A 24,866-nucleotide genomic window follows, 5' to 3' on the forward strand; every position below is an offset into this window, starting at 1 on the left:
ATTATCTGCAAAAGCCTTGCCTATGGTAGTTGCAGCTGTTATGATTTCAGCTGTGTAGATATGCTATAAGGCAATTTCTCCCTTTGTGCAGGTTGCTGAAGAACTACAGGAGGACAGCAAACCCCATCTGTTTTAACAGAAATGTCTGGGCTTTAGAATACAAACATATATAAATGTGGAATTATGTTCCAAGCACAAACTTGATTTTGAGTTTGCTGTGATCTGCAGTAATACAGTTCTGTTATTTTGTGGGTTTTGTTTATTTTTAGGGGTACCAGAAGATGCTTCAGTGGTGATACGTCTTTCACAATGCAAGTTATGAATGAAATTCATTAACTAACATCCCTTCCTCACCCTGGTCTCCAATAGACTTCCTGAAACACTTGGAAGAAAGGGTCAGGGGAGAAGGGTCACCATGAAGCTAAAGCAGCGAGTTGTGCTGCTGGCCATCCTCCTTGTCATCTTTATTTTCACAAAAGTTTTCCTCATTGACAATTTGGACACCTCAGCTGCCAACCGGGAAGACCAGCGCGCCTTTCACCGTATGATGGCAAGCCTCCATGTAGAACTGGACCCCCGACTTGACCATACATTGCAGTCCCCCTGGGAGATTGCAGCCCAGTGGGTGGTGCCCCGGGAGGTGTATCCCGAAGAGACACCTGAGCTTGGGGCTGTTATGTATGCCATGACAACCAAGAAAATAATAAAAGCTGATGTGGGATACAAAGGGACCCAACTGAAAGCTTTGCTAATACTCGAAGGAGGACAGAAGGTTGTCTTCAAACCCAAGAGGCAAGTATTTCAGTTAATAACTGATTTATGTATATATTTTATCTCCATGGTATTGCATTAATGCTTAAGTTACAAACTCACACGTAAATGGAAAGGCTATCCTGTTGTTTATGAGACAGATGGTATAGAGCCTTGCTAGTGCTCTAGTAACATTAGGTTGCTGTTCCAGCTGTCTCTCAGGCTGTATAGCTTTGATGCTTGAAACAGCCTGTCATTGGGTTAAAAGAATAATCCCTGTGTTCAGTCCTGGGGCAGTGTTGGTTAAACCTGATGTTTCTAAGTAGTATCTTTCTGATTCTGGAAGTGGAGGTTCTGGCAGTGTGGAGACAAGTCTTGCCTGTTCTTTCTGCATAGGGGTCATGTCAAACTACCATGACAGAATGCAGTTCAAGAACAGGGAAGGACTGAAAGTTGACACTGGTCCTAAAAGTAGATCTGGGTGTCTGGTGTAGCTGCATGAAGACTGTAAAAATGGTGTGGTAGGTCAGAGTGAAAGCTCCTGAATTTCCTGTACGCTGATAATGAATACTGGAGGTGCAATGTAAGAAGGGGTGGGTAGTGATACTTCCTTGGTATGGTCTCTGTTTACATTGATCTGCAGGGAAATTTGACATGATCGGACATTTATAAAGAGTCTTGTGCACATCTGTCAGGCTTTTGAACTGTTTTCTTCTCCTTTTCCCTGAAGGCATGATGTGAAAAAGGCAGGTGCGTGTTATGGGGTCGCACTGCAGATGTAGCATTGTCATCACGGAATAAGTACATTTCCCTCCAAAGCATATTGGGTTGAGCAAGCACAAAGTTTTTCTTTCATGAGAATGGGGAAAAAAATCTGTCCTTCACTTCTTGAATTCACAGTCCTGTTGGTCAACTACTGGTCTGTCTGGAGCTTCACTGTGGGGCTAGGCAGCATTTAAACAGTATGAACCTTTCACTCAGAAGTCTTGGTGGTATGACAGACAGCTCATCCAATAAATGCAGTACCAGGACATGGCATTTCTGTAGTGCTCTCTGTATAAGTGAGTGCTGTAAAGCGTTTCACCAGGCATTAAATTACATTCCCATAATGGAATGTCTGTGCAGGCAAACAGCGACTATGCTCCATCAGGGACACGTGCACCTGGGAATGTTTATAGGAGCACTAGACAGTTTATAGGAGTGCTAGGCAGTATGGCCCTAGCCATACTGGTGGACCCGTGTTCTGTTTGTGACTGCCAAATAGTGGGGTTTGTAGGTAGAATCTTGTTCTGTCATTGCAAGATAGTCTATTTAACTAGCTTTTGACCTGAAAGGTATGCAAAGTTAGTACTAAAAACCATTTTGAGAAAACTTGATGGTTGTGGAAGAATGAATTCTCTTGTTACCTCTTCCCTAGAAAGGACTAGATGCTTACTATGCATGGAAGCAAGAATTTGGTTGTGTTTTATCAGTAACTTTTAGCTCTGTAGCTTTCAAAATGTGACCATGTTTTCAAAAGCCTGCTGTAAGTACATACAAAAGACCAGACTTCAAGGACATGTTCTGAGGGTCAGCTGTCTCATTTAAAAATCCTTGAAATCCAGACGATGTTACTAACGATTAATAGTTTCTACCATCACATGCCAGTGGTGTATGTGAAATAATATACTTGTTTGGTGTAAGTTCCAGTTTGGCAGGATTGTGTCAGATCTTCCTCCCAAAAATCTCCATACCATCCTGCACTGGTTAATTCTCTTTTGAGCTGCCTTGCAGAGAAGGTAAAGCATTTGCTCAGACTGATGGAGTGTTATCTTGCCCCAGATACTCTCTGGGAAGGGTTAAAACATCACTGTGGCTTCTCTTACACTTGTTGCTACCGCTTGAACCTCAAGTCTGTTGGAAATAACCCAGTTTACACAATTTGATATGTTAATGGAAATGAAGGGGGGTGGGAAAGAAGGAAAGCCCACCACTTAATCAAAATAATACTGTTGTTGTTGTAATAAGTGTCTAATTTCTATTTCTTGCTGTTTGTTATGTCTTTTTTCCACCAGAATAGAGGGTCTTTTTAATATCCAGTATTGCTCTCAGGTTCGCGCTTGCTGATCTTCTAGCTATTGAAGACTGCATTTGACATTTCTTCCACAATATCATTGTATTTTCATGTTAATCTGCAATCCATTCTAACCCCAAATCATTTGTGGAATTGCTGCTTTCCAGTATAAGTAATCCCCTGTTCTGTAGCTGGGTCTGTGCTTTCTTCTTAGATGTGATTTGGCATATGGTTGACTTAAAACCCATTTGTTTGAATGGGCACTGCTTCCTAAGCTCTTGAGATCACTGTACATTACTGACCTTTTCCCCCGTATTTACTACTTCAACAGTCTGTATGCTATTTAATCTCATTAATATTTTTCCATTACCCATTTGCAATGATTTTGAAAGCAACACAGTCTGTTTAACATAGAGCTGTCTTGTTACTCTGAACAGCAAAATTGATGGAAATCTTGCATGAATCACTTTGACTTATTTCTATTACAGATATGCCAGGGATTATGTAGTGGAAGGAGAACCGTACGCTGGCTATGACAGACACAATGCAGAAGTGGCAGCTTTTCACTTGGACAGGTATGTAATTGTTGGTTACCTGGTTTTATGGTCTCTGGTAAATGCTTTGTCAGATTTGCGGGGAAAAGGGGTTCCTTAGGGAATGCAGCTCAGATGTGAGCTAATTCTAACTTGTCAATATGCCCTAATGAAACCAAAACCAAAAAATCATTTCAAACATCTCTGCAAGATTTTGAAGTTCCATTTTTTTCAAAAAATCTTAGAAAGGAGAACGAGCACTGAAACCACTGATACATAATATTATATGGAAGAAAGAGCTTAGCCAAATCCTGTGGAGGAGTCTGAAATGCTGAATGTATGTGCTCAGTTAACATCCAGTACACTAAAACGTTAAGTCTAATATCTAGACTAACAATTTAGTCTAGACTAAATATGAGTCAGTGCATTCTAGAGGAAAACCAGCTATTCATATATTGTATTTGGGGTGCCCAGATGGCTTTGTGGACCTGAGCTAGATGTGCAATTACAAGAAGAAAAACAGTTACAGGATGCACAAAGAGTGGAACAGAAAATACCAAACACTGAATATCAATAGTTATGATATACTGTTAGAAGTGCAGTTTTACCTAGAATAAATGAGCACAGTCTTCATCTCCTTATTATAAAAGGACTATGTTGGCAATTGGGAGAGGATTTAATTATCTTCACACATGAGAGAAATTCTTAGGTGAAGAGACTTAAAATTCTGGGAAAAAAATAAGGAGGGACAAATATAATGAAAAATAGAATGGTTGAACTTAAACTGAAATTTCTCAGTTCATAAATTAAAGACTTATGACTGACTGAATTAATAGGTGGTAAAAGATGAGTTTGCTAATCCTTATCTGTGGAACTTATTCCATAGACAATGGATATTAGTAATTCTAGGAAGGTTTGGTGATAACTAGTTGTGTAATACCCATTGCTGCTGTTGCACTCTTGAGGTGATGGGCCAAAATCAGGGTATTTCAGGACCAAGAAGAGATGATGTGGTCAAATCTGTGTTGTTCATTTGTGCTTTCAAGAAACATACAGAATTTAGTTTCCCTGCAAAAGCAGTGATACAACACTGTAAAGCAACAATTCAAAGCCTCTTTCCAGTATCCAGACCCCTATTTCTTTGCTCTTTCTCCCTGTTCATTTAGTTGTGGTTTTGTGCTTGTTCCTCTGGCCTTTCTCCTCTTTGTGGATGTGCACCTTTATATTCTTAAAGGATACCTAGCAGAAGCTACTTGCCCACATAACTTCAGCACCTACCTTTGTTTTTCATGGTGACAGTTACATTGTTTCAAGAAGGATCTGAATCATATTGCTTGTTTATCCTTAACGGGGAGTCTGTATTACCCCAGATAGTGGCCTTTCAGCTGTGGGTATGGAAAACAGGGATAGGTTTTCCAGATTTAAGCTCTGTGTTTATTTACTTGGAACACTTGCATTTTCTTAAGCTGTACATTACTCTCTGTATTGGCTATGAATTCTGTCTTTTTGCTCAGGCAGACATGTTGTGTTTTCACTTTCTTAGAGGTATTTTATACTTATGGAAGGCAACTTATTCATTGAATATCTAAAAACAGAAATACTGCGCAGCTATTAAAGTGACTCTCACAGTATCTCTGTGGAATGTAGATTGTCCCTTTTTCAGAAGAGACAGTCCCTTTTCAGTCTCTTTTTCTGAACAGCAAAGACTACCAAAGGTGCTACCAAAAGTACATTAAGAAAGCTGGGACTTACATTGTACTATTGCTTGTACTCTTCCTTTAAGCACTTCTAAAATTCCATTACAAATCCCCAAGTCATTTGTGGTCACAGAGCAAAGGCCATGGTAGACATGGGAGTGGAACCTGGATCTTGTGATCCAGGCTTTCTGATTATTCTTACCACCTCCTTTTTTTTTTTTCCAGACACTTTTCAGGCATTCAGTTTTGTTCTACCATTCTCTCTTCCCTTCTCCCTCTTGTGCCAAACAAAATAACTCCTTGATTGCTTACTTTCAAGCATAATTGAACTGGGCTTAAACAAAACATTTTAATAGAGAGTAATCCCCACAAATTATAAATTATTTTTCCAGGTGGCCTAAAGGCCATATGGTTACTGCTTTAGCCTGTACACAAGACAGGTGATAGATATTTCTGGTATGAGGTCTGACTTCTGAGAGTTGGAGCATGGCACATCCTGTGTTGCTCTGCTGCAAATGTTGTAATAAAGGAGTGTCACTGATGGCCTGTAAAGCAAGTTTAACATCCAGGCACTTAAGAAAAATGAGTTTCCTTATTTTGCCTAGAAGAAGAGGTCGCTGTAGGGCTCCAACTTTATTCTTTGTTCCCAGTTATCTCAATTTTCAGCCAATGGCACAGAGGCTGTGGTTTTGGTTTAATTAGGACTGCTGCCTATGTTGCAAATTCTCATGTCACCTTTTTTCATCCCAAATCAGAATTCTGGGTTTCCGACGAGCTCCACTGGTGGTTGGCAGGTTTGTGAATTTACGTACAGAGATCAAACCAGTAGCCACAGAGCAGCTTCTGGGTACCTTCATGACTGTGGGTAAGTGAATTCCATGGAATGTGCAAGCCAGTAAAAAAACACAATATGTTTAATGGGGAAAATGAGCCATGGGAATCTGACACAGTTATAGAACAATTAACTATGGCACAGAAAGCTGGTCTCTTTCTGTGCCGAGAGAGATCATAACACTTGTATAACCCCATTTGGCGGGCAGGAGGACTTGATTCTCTCCAAGTAACTTTTCCTCTGTAACTTTTCTATGTTCCCTCATGCTGTTGTTACAGATGTGATTTGTTTTAAGTAAAAATTTTCTCTCTGCTGTCAGGGGTGGTTAGAAAAGTTTGTGATTGGACCTGGAAAGAAGAAAAATGAATTGTATTTAACAGGAACACAGTGGTGATTTGGGATAATTTATAGAGCTGATGTGTTGGTAGGTATTAGATGTTGTTTGTGCTGCATCAGTGTGCTGAGCATTCATAACTAAATGTGTCAGAACTTCCGTATGTTGTTTACAGTAATAATGCTGTGAAGGGCACTTAATGGGAATTATTAATGTGAAATCCTACCAGGTGGTCATTAAGTACCAAGAAATTACTTAGGCTGCAGTCTTAACTCCTTCAGGCTTTCCTAAAATATCCAATTATTACTGTCTTTGGCTTTTTTTCTGATAAGGAGACTCTAGAGATGCTTGTTCATTAGAACTGGTAAATATGTGTGCCTGTGTATATTTCTGTTATGAGCAGTATTGGCAGTCTCACCTACTGTTTGCCTAACACTTTCAGTTATAAGATGTAACTTTCAGATCAGAATAGGTCTGCCTTGCCAAACTCTTTGCATTCACATTGGATGTCTGCCTCAGGCAGACTACTTATTCTAATTTCAGCCAAGATAACTAAGCAGTTTTATAGCAGAAACGCTGACTTGAAAAGTAGGTTGCAGAAATTTTCATTGCCTTTCCTCAGATTCCTTGGGACCGCCTGCTCTGCAGAGCATAAGCCAAAGAAATGGGTGGGTCTGGGGAGAAGGTTGGTCTCTTGTCAACCCAAATTTGAGCAAGTTTCTGAGGTTTTGAAGAAAAGATAATTCATGCGTCCCCAGTGCAGATTTGCTGGATTTGCAACTAGAATCCGAAAGAATTCTGTCTCTTGCTAGACCTGCTGCAGGCCATGGATCGGAAGAGAGACTTGCAGGACTTTACATACAAATGAGAGATCTGGTCTGCTGCAAGCTCTGTGCTGTTGATCACCTCTCTGATGTCCTTAGGTTGTCTGACTGGGGTAGTGGGAGCATAAGACCTGGGTCTGTATGGAGGACTGCAAAGGAGTGGTGGCTCCCCAGTGGATGTGTAAGGATGTGATGTATATGGATGGAAAGTGAAAAACACGTCTTTCAGGGTTTGGGGGGGATAGTGGATGTAAAACTGAAGGAAGAAAGGATGGGGAATAGATGGTATCATAAAGAAGTGAGATGTAGATGAAGAATGTTTTGGAAGAACATCTGTGAGTGTAAAATAACTTGGCAAAGGAAGAGTGAAGGGTGAAATAGAAAAGATTAAGTTAAAAATGTCAGTCTAGGCTTGCCGTGGTTTAAACCAAGTCCCCCAACTCCTGGAGAGTTAGGAAGGAGAATCCAAAGAATGTAGCCCCCACGGATTGAGATAAGAACTGTTTAATAGCTAAGGCATAACACAGAATCACCACTGCCATTACCACTACAAATAATAATGATACAGCAAACAGCAAGTGAAGAGAATACAACACCCCACCAGCCACCGACCCATAACTCACTCCACCCTGCCCAGCTGAGCACCGCGTGCTCCTTCCTCCATTTTCCTCTAGAGCCTCCCCCTCCAGCCCTCTCTTTCCCAGTATGCATCCTGGGCATCACGTGCTATGGTATGGAATACCTCATGGGCTAGCCTGGGTCAGGTGTCCTGTCTCTCCTTCCTCCCTGCCTCCCCTCTTCCACCTGGCTGGAAAAAAACTTGAACAAAAACACCCTCAAAACATGCTCAAACCATGACATTATCCACCCCTTATTCCATACCATTCACGTCATGCCCAGATCCTACTTTTTGAATACACCATCACTCTTAAGTCCACCCCTCGATCATGAGACATCTCTATGTTGTATCTCTGGAATGATGGCCTGAAGTATCTGGGCCCACCAGGCTCAAAATCATTCACTGTCCCCTTCAGCAGTTCTACAGCTTGCTGCTGGGGACTCCATACAGCTGCCTTCCACTTCCAATGCTTCCAAAGCACTGGAGGGGCCCAGTGGATCAGATACCTGGCCATACTGTCCCACATGCCCTGCCACTCATGACTGTCCAGCCTTGGGAACAGTCTCCTGGTGCTCCTATGTACTTGTCTAACATTAGACAAGACCCAAACCTGACTCTGCTTAACTTCTACGACTGGGGCTGATGTAGCTGCCCTGCTTGCCAGTTCTCCCACCACCAGCTTCTCTTCTCCCGAGTCCGGATCCTCCTTCTCTGCCTTACTGGGAAGTGCTGCGTGGTCTCCTGCATCCTGCTGGGGCTCGGCGGGCGACTTCTGGGGGACACTCTCGGCCATCGGAGGGTCGGGAACGGCCGCGGGACTCACCCCCCCTGCTGCCTGATCCCGCTGCTCAGCTACCGCCCTGCTCCGCTCCTCCCCCACCTGCTCCCGCTGCTCTGCCACAGCCGTTTGGCTCCCCGTGCCGCTCTCCCTGGCAGCCTCAGCTGCCGGCAGCTCCCAGGGCCGCTCCTTCCTGGCTTCACGCAGCTCCACGCAGATGACGACGAGGATAAGGACAAGGACGGCGAAGAGCAGTGGGACGGCCTGGTACAAGTCCAAGTCCACGGCCACGTCCATCCCCCCCCGCTGCCGGAGCCCCACCGTATTACAAGCCTCCGACACAAAGTACAGTGAAACAAAAGCTTTAGCCCAAGCCCCATGATCGACAAACACAAACACATCCAATCCATACACAAAGTACCCAGCAAAATCCCGAAACAGCGAGATCCAGAGAAAAACCTCTAAGAGCCAATAAATCAGCATTGTGACAAGAGACCATAAATCCGCTCAGATCTGTTCTTATCTCAAACCCTCGGGCCCCACGTTGGGCGCCAAAAATGTCGTGGTTTAAACCTAGTCCCCCTACTCCCGGAGAGTTAGGAAGGAAAATCCAAAGAATGTAGCCCCCATGGATTGAGATAAGAACGGTTTAATAGCTAAGGCATAACACAGAATCACCACTGCCATTACCACTACAAATAATAATGATACAGCAAACAACAAGTGAAGAGAATACAACACCCCACCAGCCACCGACCCATAACTCACTCCACCCTGCCCGGCTGAGCACCGCGTGCTCCTTCCTCCATTTTCCTCTAGAGCTCTACCCCTCCAGCCCTCTCTTTCCCAGTATGCATCCTGGGCATCACATGCTATGGTATGGAATACCTCATTGCCTAGCCTGGGTCAGGTGTCCTGTCTCTCCTTCCTCCCGGCCTCCCCTCCTCCACCTGGCTGGAAAAAACCTTGAACAAAAACACCCTCAAAACATGCTCAAACCATGACAAGGCTACATAGATTTCTTTCCACTACAGGCAACATAGGCCATAACAAATTAAAAAGTGCAGGGTTTCATTGTGCCTCTCCTTGTCAGAAGACACTCATGAAACTTTGACAGAACTGCATTCCTGTAAGAGTAACAGCTTGCTTGTGTTTCTCCATCCAACTCAGCTGAAGTAACTGAGATGGGTACCAGGTCTCAGGGCTGCAAATCCATTTGAGTTCTGCTTAGTGTTCTTTCACTTCCTTCTTTTTTGCCAACTTTTTCAAAAAAAGTGGGAAATCTGACACAGGAAGTATGAAATTTAAAAAAACAAGTGCTAAGGTTGCAAAATCAAGGTTTTAAGGATTAGGGAGGGATCACAAAAACTTGTTTATAGTACAGTGTTGTACTAGGAGTGTGATAGAAACACTAGAAAATAGTTACTCTCTCCTTTGATTATTAGTCTTTAATGTTGCTTTGAATGAATAGATAACTTTATTTCACTTCTCCCTCTCAGAGGCAGGAAACATGAGGTCAAGTGCAGTGAAATCCTATTGCAGGGAAGGCTCTGCTGCAACAATATGCACCTGAATTTTAATTTGCATCCTTTGGATTAAACTCTGCTCTTTTAATATCTGGTTTTTTGTTTGCTTGCTTAAGGTAATAACACTTGCTTCTATGGGAAGTGCTACTACTGTCGGGAAACAGAACCAGCTTGTGCAGATGGTGACATCATGGAGGGATCAGTGACCCTGTGGCTTCCAGATGTCTGGCCTCTTCAGAAACATCGGCACCCGTGGGGCAGGACTTACCGTGAAGGCAAACTTGCCAGGTATGAGAATGTGAAGGAGTTATTCTTTATGCACGATAATTTGTACTAGAACTACCCATGCAATACAGTGGCTAATTAAGGAGCAAGTGTTCTCAAAACCTAGAGTTTTGTCGACAGCTTTCTTGATAAGGCAGAGAAGTCCAGAAGTCTAGGAGGCGATTTAAATTAAACTGAGCAAGAAAGGAATCTCAATTGTTTTCTCTGATACTAAGTGCTATCCTTTTCCTACTTCTTTACTGGAACAGAACTCCACTATGCAGTCATTCCAAGCTCTGAAACTCTTGATTTTGGGCAAACCAAGACTCCTCTTTTGCCATTAGACCTTCTTTTGACACTGTGCCTCTTTGTGGCCTATTAAAATATGGTAGCATTTTGCTGTTTTCTGCCAGACATGATTTCATGGTCCTTGGAGTTTGTTTTAAGAGTTGTAGAGCTAGTTTAGCTAAAGTAGGTAAAGTAGGAAGTTCTTTGCTTTGAGTACTTTGGTATATTTGATGACTATGCTCAGCATCTAAAGAAATGGTTTTAGAGAAAGGCAAGCATGGGATCTAGCAGTTTTGTACAATAGATGTAACATGTCTGAGTAGTTGTGTTGGAGATGTTTTTCCATGACCGGAGCAAATGGTTTTGAACTTTGTAAAATTTTCCAAGTCCTTGACAAGACACTAGAAAGAGATTTTTAGTCCTTGATATAAAATACCCATTGATTTCCAATGACGTGATTGTTTGAGAAAGAATCTCATCCAAATGCTTAATTGAATTGTTTTAGAGTATTAAATATACAGTTTGATTTTTAAGCAGCAGATGTTATCTCCTTTCCAACAGGTCTAAGTCGGCTGTATATGGAAAATGGTAAACTGCAGTAATGAACGGCTTTAATTTCTTGAAGGCGTTTCTTTTCTGAAAGACTTTATCATAAACTGCCTGCCTACATGGGAGTTTACCCTGATATATACACGGATTTGCTATTTATTGTATTTTAAACTTACTTGTTCTTCCTTCATTCAGCTGGGATTGCATGGTTCTGTTGTTTTGCACCTTGTCATGTTATGCTTTTCACTTTGAGAGCATCAGGAGAATTAAATGTTCTAAATGTCGTGCACTCCTTTTGCTGTGTCTGGTGATTATGGAGAAAGAACTCTGTAGGAATTTTTTTTCTGATCTAGCTGCTTCTACGCTGTCCTGAGTTGACCTTTTGAACATAATTCATATAGTCACAGTAGTGTACATAATTTTTAATGGAGTGTAATAGATAAAATCCCTGACCTTTGGAGACATATGATAATACAATAGAAGTGATCAGCGAAAATGTTGGAGAAAGGTCTATCTTGAATGACTGAATAGAAAATGAGAAGAGAGACCATAATGTATCTGAAAAATTGTTGAAGGGAGATTAAGTACTGATCTGAAGTAAAACGAGGGAAAGGGAGACACTTGAAGGAGAGAGAAATGTAGCATAAAATAAATGTATCCAGTACAAAGAGGATTATGTTCTCAGACTTTTGCCTTGTGGATTTGTGCTGTAAGTTGAATGTGGGTAGGACCTTGATGCAAAAGAAATAGAGAACTAGAGACAGAGATTGTGGAGTATATGTGACATGCTGAAAAAAACATTGAGAAGATAAATTTTTGTCCACTCTGATTTGAATAACTGGAGGAAAAATGGGATATTTGGAGCTTAGGCTCCAGACCTCTAGAAGATGAGGTGGGGTATGTGGCAGTTCTAGTAGTCAAATTCTTACCTTCTCCCTGCTTTTATTTGCGTTTGCAATTTTGAGCATGTCAACAAGTCTCTCCAGCTTGTGTTTCCTCTTTTCTAAGTCACAGATGGTTTAAGGCATTTCCAACTTAACTGCTACTTTGTGAAGGATTATTTCAGTCCTTTCAGCTGTGAAAACTGTAAAGAATAACATGAGAAAATTTCAAATCCTAGCTCGGGAGAATTGAGACATGACATCCATGTTATGAGAATGGAACTACATTCCTAGGTTACATGTAGAAGGAGAGAAGAGGGAAGCTTGAAATCTTGCCAGTGGAGAAGAAGGTGAGATACTGTTGAAGGAAAGTAGGGAAGAAAGTGACAACTGATGAGCTAGAATGAACACATAGGAGGTGGTTGTTAGTAACCAAGATGAGCTTATTTGTATTTGAAAGAAAAAATGAAAAGGACTGCTGGAAAACAAGACTCTTGGAAGCAGATCAAGGCAATAGAATCAGGTGCAGGATTTGAAGTCCTTAGAAGTTGTAAGGGAGACAAGTCATGACAGTAATTTTGCTGTGAGGCAGCCCAACCACTGCTGAATTGATGAAGCAAACTCCAATCTTGTTTTCTGCAGGAAGAATACATGTAGCCTTGCACTGAAATTATAGCTTGCTCTGTATGCTAGAGTTTTAATCAAGGATTTACTCTTCTATTAAAACACTTTTGTCTAGTTCTTTCTTCTTTATATAGCCTTAATTACACTCATATGTGAATAAAAGGGCAGCTGTAAACACCATTGCTGTGCAACAATGGAGTATTCTTAGAAGGTTTGATTTGTTTTCACGGCCCACAGGTGGGAGTATGATGAAAGCTATTGTGATGCTGTGAAGAAGACTTCACCATATGACTCGGGCCCTCGTCTCCTTGATATCATTGACACTGCTATCTTTGACTATTTGATTGGGAATGCTGACAGGCATCACTATGAGAGTTTCCAGGATGATGAAGGAGCCAGTATGCTCATCCTCCTGGATAATGCCAAAAGGTGAGGGTAAAGGAAATCCTGGTGGCCAGGCAGTGGTAAGCACAAGGGCGAACATTTATCTGCTCCGTATCTCTGTTTTCTTCCACAATTTTTTTTATTAATACTGTTTGTGCTAAAAATCCAAAGCTTTCCTTCTTACCGGAAATTACTCATCAGATAGTAGAGTCCTTCAAAGGCTGTGCTGCTTCCTCTGTGCCCTAGATACTATGACTGCTTTTGGCAAAGTCTTACTCAAACAACAGAAACTCCCAGGTTAGCACAGTATGACCTTTTTTCCCCAAGCCACTTTCAAAAGTTTGCTTGTGTCTCTCTTCCTAACCTCAGAAAAACCCCTCTCTTTTATACTTTTAATTAATGAAAGATTAAATACTTATGGTTTATTATTCAACAGTGATTATTAGTAAGTTCCAGAGTAAAAGTAGGTCTTTTAAAATGTGTTTCTGAATAAATTAGAATTCCCTGCTTTCTGGACTCTGGCTTTAAAAGGTTAAATGTGTAAATCGAAGATAGAACTGATGAGAAGTCCTTCTTGAGGCCTAACTTTATTATGTGTATGTGTTTAAATGTGAGTTCTGTCTTTGCTATAGTTTTTGTATGTGGCTGGAATATCTGTGAAAAATCAAAATCCTGTTGAAGATACATCCTTGTTTAAATCATAATTTGTTTAATTTACCTTTAAAAACAGAGATAACTTATTGCATTTTCTTATTATTTAGTCCAGAGACTCCCATGTTTTTTTCTTCTGATGGGCACTACCATTTGCAGTGGCCTTGAGTTTCCCCTTCTGTGGATGGACCAGCTTCTGATGGTTAGCTCTGGCAGTACCTGTGCTGTGCTCTACAGTGGCTTTGCATACTGCTTGTATGAAGTGTACACAACAGTTGAGACCTCTGGTCTAGACAGATCCTTGGAAGGCTTAGAGTTACCGTTTCTTTCTCCATTTGCCTCTCGTGTAGTAGATTGCTTCCTTCTTTTTTTATTTTTTAATTTGTCTGCAGTGGCTGACTTGAATATTTTGTCTATGCATCAGCCTGTTCAGTCACACACCTTTGGTTGTATCAGCAGGGTGTATTCTACCTTGGGACTGTTGAATTATTGCTGCTTTCCACCTGCTTTAGTTGAATTTGGAAAAATGGTCTTTCTATAATGCTCTGGCAGTGTGCTGGGAGGAAGTTAATGTATTAGTCACTGGAAGTGAATATGGTAGTTGAAGGTCATGTCCTTTCATTATGGTATGTTCTTGTAACATTATGAAAACTTTTCCGGTGGGGCTTTGCAGGCCCAGGAATAAATTGTTTTCTTGAAAGCTTAAGTAAAATTCTTTCAACTCCGTTGAGATAAGGGATAGGGGCACAGGTTTTTCATGGAATCATAGAATCATAGAATAGTTAGGGTTGTAAAAGACCTTAAGATCATCTAGTTCCAACCCCCCTGCCATGGGCAGGGGCACCTCACACTAAACCACATCACCCAAGGCTTCATCCAACCTGGCCTTGAACACTGCCAGGGATGGAGCATTCACAACCTCCCTGGGCAACCCATTCCAGTGCCTCACCACCCTAACAGTAAAGAATTTCTTCCAAAGGGACACATGAGAATCATCTAGTTGCAGCTCCCTAAAACTAAATCATATAACTAAGCGTTGTCCAGATGTTCTTGGTGCTGCGGGGAGCTTATTCCAGTTTTAAAGCTCCTAATAACAGAACTATTTGATCTGAGTAATGCCAGGCTCCTAGAGTGAGTTACCTTTACTGAGGGCAAAGTTCTTTGTTAAAAATGGTATTATAAGGAGAGTGAAACTATTAAAAAATAAAGAAGAAAGGATTTCTTAGATGAAGCTTAAAATACTATGAAATCTTCTTGGCAGGCCTCCCTTGGAAAGTATGATTGTAAAATATTAAAGTTGATTACCTTGTTAGTTGAACTGTTGATCTGAGCTTGGCCATGTAAAAGAGCACATGGCTGCTATTTCATTCATTCCCTGTTTAGCTGTGTCAAACACACAACTCTTCTGCTCTCTATGTCCAGAATACCAATTATTCCTTTCCCTTGCTTCACAAGATGAGCTCAATTTCAAAACTCCTCTGAAGTTTGTTTCTAAGGTGCCTTGGTCTGATAAAGAAGTAGCTACACTAGTGTTGCTTCTGTTTACCTGGTGCATTAACTGACACTGTTGAGAGTTATACCTGTAACTGGTCATAGCCTGTTTATATGTTAATTGAAATTTGATCTGTTGGAGCATGGAATTGTCTAGTATTGATTTTTTTTATTTTTTTTTAATTCCTTACCCATCTCTTGATGTTGAGAACAGCATTAGGAGTTCAACTGGTTCACTTGATTTTAATTTTGCTTTTCAGCTTTGGAAATCCTGCCCTGGATGAAAGAAGCATCTTGGCTCCTCTTTATCAGTGCTGCATGTAAGTGAAATGCAGGGATGCTGCTCACTTTATTTATGCAATTGCTGTCCTTAGGTTTGCAATGTAATTAAGTTTGAAGCCTTCTGGCAACTTGAAAATGTTTGCTTTACTATATTTGTTTGATGTATTGTCACTGCTCAAGAAGCTGAGAAATACATTTTCATTAGGGTAGTAAATCAGATGGTAGACTGTAGGAAGTAGTCTTGCCTCCAGGTCACTGGTTCAAATCTGTCCTTAGTCAGGATGACAGGTACTTTGCATCTGCAGCTGTCTCCATCCAGATCCTGCCGAATAAAAGTTCACATCACAGTTTGAGTCCTCCCTGACAGAAGCTAACAACTAACCGTGTCTGGCAATTTAACTACCTTCATTGCTGAATGTTCTTTCTAAACCATATTGCAGCACTGCTCAGGGTGCTCCTTTCAATGTGACATTTGTAGGTTTTTTGCAGGATTTTGTTTCTGCTTTGGCCCTCTGAGCTGTGGTTTTGTTTTATTTTTAGAAACTGTGACTTGTTGATTTCTGTTTTCTGTGTCCGCTCTCTCACCAGGCTATTGCTCCTTCTCATTAATGAATAGACAATCAGGCGGCTGGAGCACATCTCCTATGAAGACAGGCTAAGAAAGCTGGGCTTGTTCAGTCTGGAGAAGAGAAGGCTTGGAGCCCAGGAGAGAACTTATAGCAGCCTTTGAATACCTAAAGGGGGCCTACAGGAAAGCTGGAGAGATGCTTTTTACAAGGGCATGTAGTAATAGGACAAGGGGCAATGGCTTTAAACTGGAAGAAGGTAGATTTAGGTTGGTATATTACAAACAAATTCTTTACTATGAGGGTAGTGAGGCACTGGAACAGGTTGCCAGAGAATCTGTGAATGCCCCATCCCTGGAGGTGTTCAAGGCCAGGTTGGACAGGGCTTAGAGCAACTTTTGAGCAACCTGGTCTAATGGAAGTTGTCTCTGCCTGTGGCAGGAGGTTTGGAACTAGATGATCTCTAAGGTCCCTTCCAACCCAAACCATTCTATTAAAAGTTCCAGGAAGAAAAATACTGATCTATCTGTTTTCTGCTTCTGCTACTTCAAGAAAACATTAACTCTGTTAAGCCTTCCAAATTAAGCGTTTAGTTGAGAGTTCCTTGAGCCTGTCCTTGGAAGATCCTGTCTCCTGAATTCCTCAGGACCTGTAAAACCTGGGAATTCTGCAGATACCCTGAGCTCTCACCCTTTGCTTGCTCTAAGCAAAGCTCTATGCATGCTACAGTACATCTGGCCTGTGTTCTGCAAGATTCTTTTAGAAACCATACGGAGAACAGTTAAACTAAATGATTTTCAAATTATTTAGTTTTCCTACATTAATTTTAAATGCATATGTGATTTCCCACTTTATGAGGTTCTTTTGGAATCTTTCTCATCTAGGCTCTTCCAAATGCAACCAGAAAAGGAGTTTATCTGTAATACATAAATCCGCAGTTCCTTCTTCTCAGATATCCTTTCTTTCTTATAGCAGACAGAATGCCATATAAAAATTAAGATGCATAATTGTTTTAACTATTGGGTTATTACAGCACTTGGTTATATTGCTGGTTTCTGTAGAGTCCATTAATAGCCAAGAATTTAGAGCAATGGTGCTAAACCACAAAAATTTGAGAGAGAATCCTAAGAAACTTCACAGAACAACTCAGTTTATATGGGCTGATATGAGCAAGTTCAACGGCCAGTGAGGAGAAAGATCACTGCTGGGTTCACTTTCTTGGAGGTTCAGTCAACTGACTTTTGTTCTTCATGATTAATTGCTGTTCAGTGATACTCTTCCTGAGGTGACATGAGTTTTGTGTCTGAATTAGCAGCCAGACTATTAATTTTCTTTCCTTTTCAGACTGTGTCTGGGAGGCCTCAGGACTGAAGAGAGCTTCCTTGCTAGCAGCTTCAAGTGGGTTTATATGACATAAGAATTAACTCACATTAGTTGCTTTCTTCTTCACCTTCAGTTTTCAAGTTCCAATTAGATAACTGCATCTAATGCAGCTATACCTGGACCCTCCCATCCAAAACCATGTTGTTAGCAAGGCTCCGTTCTTGGTGTGACAGGCTTCTTCAAGAGGCTAGCTTTGGTATTGCTGTCGGGGCTTCATCTGACAATGTTGTTTCTCTCTTTTGCAGCATCAGGGTTTCTACCTGGAACAGACTTAATTACCTGAAGAATGGAGCATTGAAGTCTGCCTTAAAAACTGCTATGTCGCATGACCCCATCTCACCGGTGCTTTCTGACCCTCATCTGGATGCCCTAGACCAGCGGCTTCTCAGCATTCTGGCTACAGTGAAGCAGTGCACAGACCAGTTTGGGCCAGATGTTGTGCTGGTGGAAGACAGGATGACTCTGTCTCATTTGTAATTGTAGTGGAACACAGATGAAACTCCTTTTTTACAAACAAACAGAAAAGTGATAGAAAAACAGCACAATCAGTTCAGAAAGGCTGCGGCCAAGATGGACTGAAATGAACAGGAAAGCTTCCTAGCCAGAGAAACAGGTGACACTGGCTTTTACCTTGGGCTGACAGCAGTGAGAGGTGGGAAGTTGGAGCCCTGGATAGCTCAGTACTTGTAATGGCATCTTGGTCATTGTAGTATGTGTCCATTGCCGGCAGTGGGCATTGCACTGGCTAAAAGTGGCGTTTGGTATTGGTGGAAGTGTGTGGAATGCAGACACTAATTTGTAGACTGAATTTAGAGGGAACAAATGGAGATGAACAGTATGATCCTCTGCCCTTCTCTTCCCCACATATACTCTTGCGAGTTTTTGTCTGATTCAGGGTTGTACATAATCAGCTGTGAGCTGGTTAGGCATTTTACTGCTTCTTTAGAGAAAGAGGAAGTGGTGAATAAATTATTAGACTGAAGAGTTGTGCCACCCCCCCCATCGGGGATGGGATGTTCTTCTGAATGCCATTAGGGGTGGGAGAGGGGACCTCTGCCGCTCAGTTGTCTTTTCCTTGGTAAGAGGCTGAGAAAGGGGTTTGCCTCATGTGATAATGCTTCAGTGTTTTTGCTGAAGTCCTATCAAAGATTTATCCACAGGGTTGGAGATAGAGGGGAGGACAGGGTGGTTATACAGCACTTGGTAATTAAGGGGTTACAGTAAGTTTTCATGTGTCCTGTCACTGTTTTCCATTTCTATGGAATCTGGCAAGGTCTGGGTAGAGAAAATATCATTGCAGTCCTGTGCCCATATTAACCAAATTTTCATTATATTGTAGCGAAGAAGGGGGACAGATTCTGTCCTTGGAAGCAGGTTCTATTTAGTGAGGTCATGCTGCTTATACTGTAGGCCCTATTTAATGTGGGGAGTCTATGTGTGTTGTACTGCAGAAAGAGAGGTGTACTGCTAAATTTCCCCAGTAACCAACAGCCATGGGCAAGGCCCTGAAGAGTGGAGAGAACCATGAGCTGTGGTCTTCATATGGGAGAGCTTCTTGCTGCTTGATGTTATAACCACAGCTCAGTGCTGCTGTTCTGTGGAACGCCAGCAGTTTCTCAGTCTCACCATTTAGCTGGTCTGGCTTGTGGCTGAGCTCTGAAGCTGTGAGCACTTCCAGAAAGTTTTCTGCCTTCCTGCAACCCCTACTGCAATGTTCTGACTGGGGTAGTCATCCTGGGGTCCTCACTCCTAATGACTCTGCCATAGACAGGGAGAGAGCTAGTGTAATTTGGCTTTTGCGGCAAACTTGTAACTCTCATCTAGTGCTAGTCCCTGTCCTCTTTCAGCACTGTGCCAGCTTGCACTGTGGATGAGCTTCTAGATGCAAAACCTGTCACACATGTGGTAGGTCTGAATACGTCTCCCCAGAAGGGAATCAGCTTTATCATTACGTTTCCAAATTTAACAGCTTTGCATCAGGTTTTAGTTTAGACAGTGTGGACCTTAGAAGTAAGGAAAGAGCTCACTTCCCAAAGTGATTATGTATTATTGGACTTGGGGGCAAGAGCAGCAAAATGTCAGCTTAGGAATTTTTCCTTGATTTACCTCTCAAAACCTTTGTAACTCTGGAGTAGCCTGGGGGGCAGACAAAGAGCTGTTTCTGTTCTTGCACCTGCCGCTATACCTGATCAAAGAGGTGTAAGTGAGAGAGTTTATTTTTTAAATGCAGTTCTATTTTGTTTGGAGTCTTTTTGTCATTGCATGAGCAGAGTATCTTGAAAGTAGAATGTAATTGTTAAACTGAATTTTATGTTCTTCTAGAACTGTTCTGGACTTGGCCATGTCGCAGACCCACCTGAGAGCCAGGATGGGATCTGGAGTTATTTATTGGTGTTACCAGTCAGGACTGTAATGCACAGACAGCTTTTAGGACACTGGTGTTAAGCCAGTGCCTGTTTATTGTTGTACTTAATAGCATAACACGTGCTTTGGAAGCCATGGTCCTTCAGTGAGGACCCACTAGTGTGGATTGTGCCTTGCAGGTTTCCTTAGGGCAGAGGCGAGCATGCCTAGCTGATTGTGAGTGTGGCAGGAGCTGAGCAGAGATTGCCCTGGGCCCTCGCTGGCTGAGCTGGCCTATCACTTGGCTGCCCATTAGATTTCAGTGGTTGAGTGAGACACTGTGGAAAGGACTGTGTGCAGCAGTGAGGTGGTTAGTGAATGCTTTTATTCTAAAGCAGAATAGGTTCATACTGAGGCATTTTGGCATAAACTCTTTCCCAGGAAATTTAAGTTGATTTACATAAGGGGTAGATGGTGAAGCACACGGTAATGGCTTGTAGCATTATTAAAAGTATGTTCTTCGAGCTTAATCATGAGCACTTAATATTTTGGAAAAGACCTACCAAAATTTGATGTTTTGATTTCTATGTGATCACTCTTGATCATTTACATTTGATTTAATAATGGATTCCAAAAAAAGTCTTTCTGCCTTTATGAAATTAAATTAGTGTTTGGGACTTACATGTTGTTTCTTCACAGGGCTCTAAGCTGAAGCTATTGCTGTTAGATGGAACCTGGGGATAAGTTTATCCCCAGTATGAATGTCAAAGGTTTAAAGCAGTGTGTTGGTTTACTTGAACAAAGGGCGGTGAAGTCAGGCATCATCAGTAGGAGGAAGCAAGAAATGGTTGCTTTTTTTCTTCTTTTTTTAATTTTTTTGTCATATTGATGCTTCTGGCCCCTGTAAACACCACTGGAGAATGGGGTTGTGCAGCAAGAAAGAAAAATAAATTCCTCTCTTACCCAGAATCAGGAAGATCTGATTTTAGCCTTGTGATAGTCTCTGGCATTTTGGCAGTGATTTGTTTGAATATGGAACCCTAAGAAATAAGAAGCAGCATCCACATGCGAGCAGGGTCTGCTTGAATCTCTGGAAAAGTGTCATTCGTGAGGCAGGTGCTATCCTGTGTTGATGAGGTTTTTATGACACCTAATTCTTGTTCACTGTGCACACCGTCATCCGCTGGCTCCAGATGTTACAACATGATTGTGTTGTGGATATTAGTAATATAGGAGCGCTTGAAGCACAGAAATCAAGAACTAATTAAAAAGAGAGCATCATCAGCCATCTGCTATTTATCTCCTCCTTCCGAAGTCAGCAGTCAGGCTGGAGGAGACATGGAAGTCTGCTCCTCTTCCAGCAGCTAATGAACTGGAGTGTGTCATGCCAAACAAACTTCAACTGAAAAATACTAATTTATTAAGAAGGTAATTTATTTGCTGTGGCAGCTGGAGCAAGATGCTTGAAACAGACACCCCTCTTGGAGCTGTCAGAGGATTGCCCCTGGGAGCAGCTGCAGAAATGGAGGTTGCTAATAAGAAAAGAGAATGCAATCATGACTTTCTACTTGTATCCCCCAGGGTCAGATTCCACATAAAGCGACATTGTGTGAATAAAGATTTTAATAAAGCAACATTGATGGATTGTTTAAGTATCTCTCTTTTTCTCGATCTGACATGTATTGGGCTGACTGTTCAGAGTGTTTTGCTACTGCTGTTTCAGTTATTCTTTCACTAATGGTTATCAGTGGTGTTTGTTACAGTCATGTATATCCAGGAATGGGGTTGAATGGCCAGGTTGTTTGCAAGAGCCTTGCTGGTAAGGAAAGATGAGTTTAAAAAGATGTGTTATGTTCTGTGTGAACTTTAAGTGGTCTTCCTTCAAAATACAGCTTTTGAAAGTGTATCCTGTGGCCTGGCGTGTGCGAGGCACCTAGGCTGGTCTCTTGGTTGTGTCCCAGTAGGCTGGCTTTCTTTTGTGGAGCAAGAGATGTATGTAGAGTAGGCAGGTGTTCATGGCTAGCTTTTCAAAGCTTTTTGTAAGATGAGGCAAGTAAACAGGCATCAAAATCTGTTCCCACAGAGTGCAGGGGTTTAACCTGGCTGTATTGGAGCTTGTTTTCTTAACCCCCTGCAGTGAGTTCTTCAGAGGTAAGAGGTGATGCTCACAGTTCTGAATGTCAAACATCTGGAAGGCAAAGAAGCCACCGAGAGCTGCTGTGTACTTGTGAGGGATGCGTGAGCTGCTGCCAGTCCCCGTACAGCTCCTGGGGACAGGACACCCCAAAACCGCCAAAGCACTTTGCCACTCCTGGAAAGGCAGGGACAGTCTTTGACCTGGCTTGTAGCATCAGCGTCATGTTGTGAACCAACCAAAGGCACCTGCTGTTTTTTAAACTAGGCTTTCTCAGCTGAAACTTTAAACTTCAGCATTGCTGAGTTTTCTAAGAATTGTTTGGAGATTTTGTTTTGGGCATTTTGCAGGGTGGATGTTCTGGGGTTGTTGTTTTGTCTCCTAGCATTGTGTGGTGACAATTTTTCATATCATCCATCTCTGTTTTTGAGGTGCCAGTCTGCTCAGGAGCAGGACAGGATTTTTGCTTGTGTGTTAACAGTTCAACAACTTACAGAATTACAGATGCTTTTGAGTTTTGAAAGGCTGAAATAGCTAGTTTGGAGAGCTGTTCTTACAAGCGCTTTGTTGTACTACTGCTACGTAATTTTGGAGTGGTTTGCCTTAGTAACAGGGTGAGAATTCACGTAACTGAAACATTTTAACATGTTTCTGATTGCGTAACAAAAATAATTTTACAGAAGAATGAACAGAAACAACTTTGAGCCATGGGAGAATCAAAGGGGCTTGAAAATCAGCATTTTCCCTGAATTTCTTTCAAATTCTTTCCCTCCAAATTTTTATTGTTTCTAAACATCATAAATTAAAATAAGTTCATACTTAATACACCCCAGGTGTGGGACTGGTACTCTGCTTTTATCTTGTGGAGTCTCAATATTTTTAAGAGACTGGGGATGGGTCTTCAAGGAGAGAACTAAAGGTAGGAGGGCAAAGGATTCCCCTTACACCCTTTATTCCAGATCTTATTTTTTAGTGATCTAATTCATAGCTGTGTAATACTGCACTCTGCAGAGAGACTTTTCTCCTCCTCCTGCCTTCTTTCAGAGTTCATCTATGGATGTGCAGAAGGAATTGCTGAATGGAAAGTTGAAAACCCCTAAAAGGATGGAAGCAGGGCATTTCCCCATCCAGGGGATACAGCCTGTAGTATAAAACCTGGACTGCGGGTTGCTTCTAAGTATTTGCTTGTCCTGAGTTGCATTAGGGGTGCTAAATAAGGCAGGCACAATCACATTTTTATGATGCTGGTTTTAATCTGTTTTGAGAGGATCCCTGCGCTGTAAGGCCTGACTTGACCTGAGAACGTGGATTTTAATGAGGTGGTTTCTGCTCACCAGGACTCCTTTTGGAATAACCAGCCACGAGGTGAAAAGCTCTGCATCCAGGTATAAGGTCCTTTCTAACCCAAGCCATTCCATGATTCTGTGACCATCTGTGGGGCCATGCAGAGCTCTGCAGTACCTCTTCCTGCAAGAGTGTTACCTGAAGGTTAGCAAGTACTCTAGTGAATGTTCCAGCACAGGGAGAAAAAATAAAGGAGGGGTAGAGGGTGAGGGGAGAGAGAGAATCCCAACAAGCTCTCCTAGGGCAGTACCTTCTGTGCCTCCTATCCCGGTCCTTCCCAAGTCAGGTCTGGGCAAGTCTCTTCAGTGTAGTGCACTACGATCTCTTCCAGCCTCCTGCCACTTCCTTTCCATTCTGTGGGGATGATTTCCTGCCTGAGGAAATGCTTAAATTCAGATGCTTTAGCTGGTTTTCAGAAAGGCTGATAGTTTAATTTGTTATGGCTATAGTGAGTTTGAGTTTTAATTGATTTTTTTAATGTGCATGTTTTTAGTTATGTTTGTCATTGCAACTGCTGCTAAGGCTTTAGCCTCACTATTTTTGAAGCTGGAGGGGGCAATACTGTTAACACCGGTATCTTTAATATCGATGTGTAATACTTATAGACACCTGTAGATGGTGATATGCTCCACTCCATGACTTGGCGGTGCTGGATCCCACTCGCTCCCCATCCACCTGAACAACAGAATCGTCAGGCTGGATCAGTTGCACTTGGTATCCTTCTTATTTTTCTGACTCTTGAAATTCTTTCTCGTGTCCAAAGCATCCTGGCCTCATGTCGGATGGCATAAGTTGTGGGTGGACTTGTCCTGATGCTCAGTAACTTGTACAGGTGTAGTCTCTTACAGTATGCCAGTGGTGGGTACAGTTTAACGTAAGATCCAAGTTGTGTGGAGCTTATCCACTTTAAACCCCCTACCCCTACCTGAGTTTGTGTGCATACCTGTTTCCAAAAGCCAGGCTTTGCCTGGGATCCTAGAATCTCCAGCCAAAGCACAGGCAGCCAGCCCTAATGACTGTGCTTGCTGCTTCACTCTCCAGGAGAGGGTTTACAGCTAGCACTGGATTAAAGCGGTTGGTGATGGTGAGCTTAGTGGTGGTAATGAGTTGTAGCTCAGTTCTCATACATGATTTCATGGTGGTTCTGTCCTGATCTGAGTTATACCTTTTCCTGGCCGTGTGAGTGGAGGCCACCATACCTTGTCTTCGCATTCAGATATACTGGTGGATGAAGATGCATGGATGTAGAAGCAAACAGCAGCAATTCTTGGGGTTGATGAGGAAGGACGTGCATCCAGTGTCACACAGCAAACCTGCCCCAGAGCCAGCAACAAAACCATGTCTTGGAGCCTTGATCTAATCACGAAACTAACAGCACAGAAGGCAGCAAACCAACCCGACACCCCAGCTCCCTCTGTGGCTGGTGTGGCTCATCCACTGCCTCCTGCTCCCAGGTTTATGGCTGTAATTTTTGTGTCCTTCGGAAAGGACGCTGATGAACAACAACTGCTGATGCCTTCTGCATTTGTGGCAGCAAAATTGCAGCTGAGCCCCTGACCTGAAAAACCCCAGATTATTTGCCTTCCCCAGGCATTTGTTGCTGGTGCCGCGGTGCGGAGGCCAGAGGGAGGCCTGCGGCGGTGTCAGCAGCTTCCTTAGGCACCTCTCCAGCCCGGCTCAAGAGAAGCCGCTCGCCTCCCCTCCCAGCAGGGATTGGCAGGACCCGGGAAGCAGAC

At 42.3% G+C, this 24,866-nt stretch overlaps 1 protein-coding gene and 1 long non-coding RNA gene across 2 annotated transcripts; one reads left to right on the forward strand and one right to left on the reverse strand.

Annotated features, from left to right (window-relative positions):
* The first annotated feature begins 269 nt into the window (after positions 1-269).
* Positions 270-21,304, forward strand: FAM20B (FAM20B glycosaminoglycan xylosylkinase). Its single transcript, XM_005150198.3, has 7 exons — positions 270-792; positions 3,292-3,378; positions 5,789-5,898; positions 10,063-10,234; positions 12,790-12,981; positions 15,339-15,398; positions 17,555-21,304. The coding sequence occupies exons 1-7, from the start codon at positions 416-418 to the stop codon at positions 17,784-17,786; spliced, it is 1,230 nt and encodes a 409-aa protein (XP_005150255.1). The 5' UTR covers positions 270-415; the 3' UTR covers positions 17,787-21,304.
* A 1,635-nt stretch (positions 21,305-22,939) lies between these two features.
* Positions 22,940-24,368, reverse strand: LOC115946723 (uncharacterized). Its single transcript, XR_004080766.1, has 3 exons — positions 24,330-24,368; positions 23,381-23,504; positions 22,940-23,253 (listed from the first exon to the last, which is right to left on the reverse strand). It is a non-coding gene; the product is annotated as an uncharacterized lncRNA (long non-coding RNA).
* Positions 24,369-24,866: the final 498 nt, after the last annotated feature.

This window comes from Melopsittacus undulatus, chromosome 6 (genome assembly GCF_012275295.1).
Source record: "Melopsittacus undulatus isolate bMelUnd1 chromosome 6, bMelUnd1.mat.Z, whole genome shotgun sequence".
NCBI lineage: Eukaryota > Metazoa > Chordata > Aves > Psittaciformes > Psittaculidae > Melopsittacus > Melopsittacus undulatus.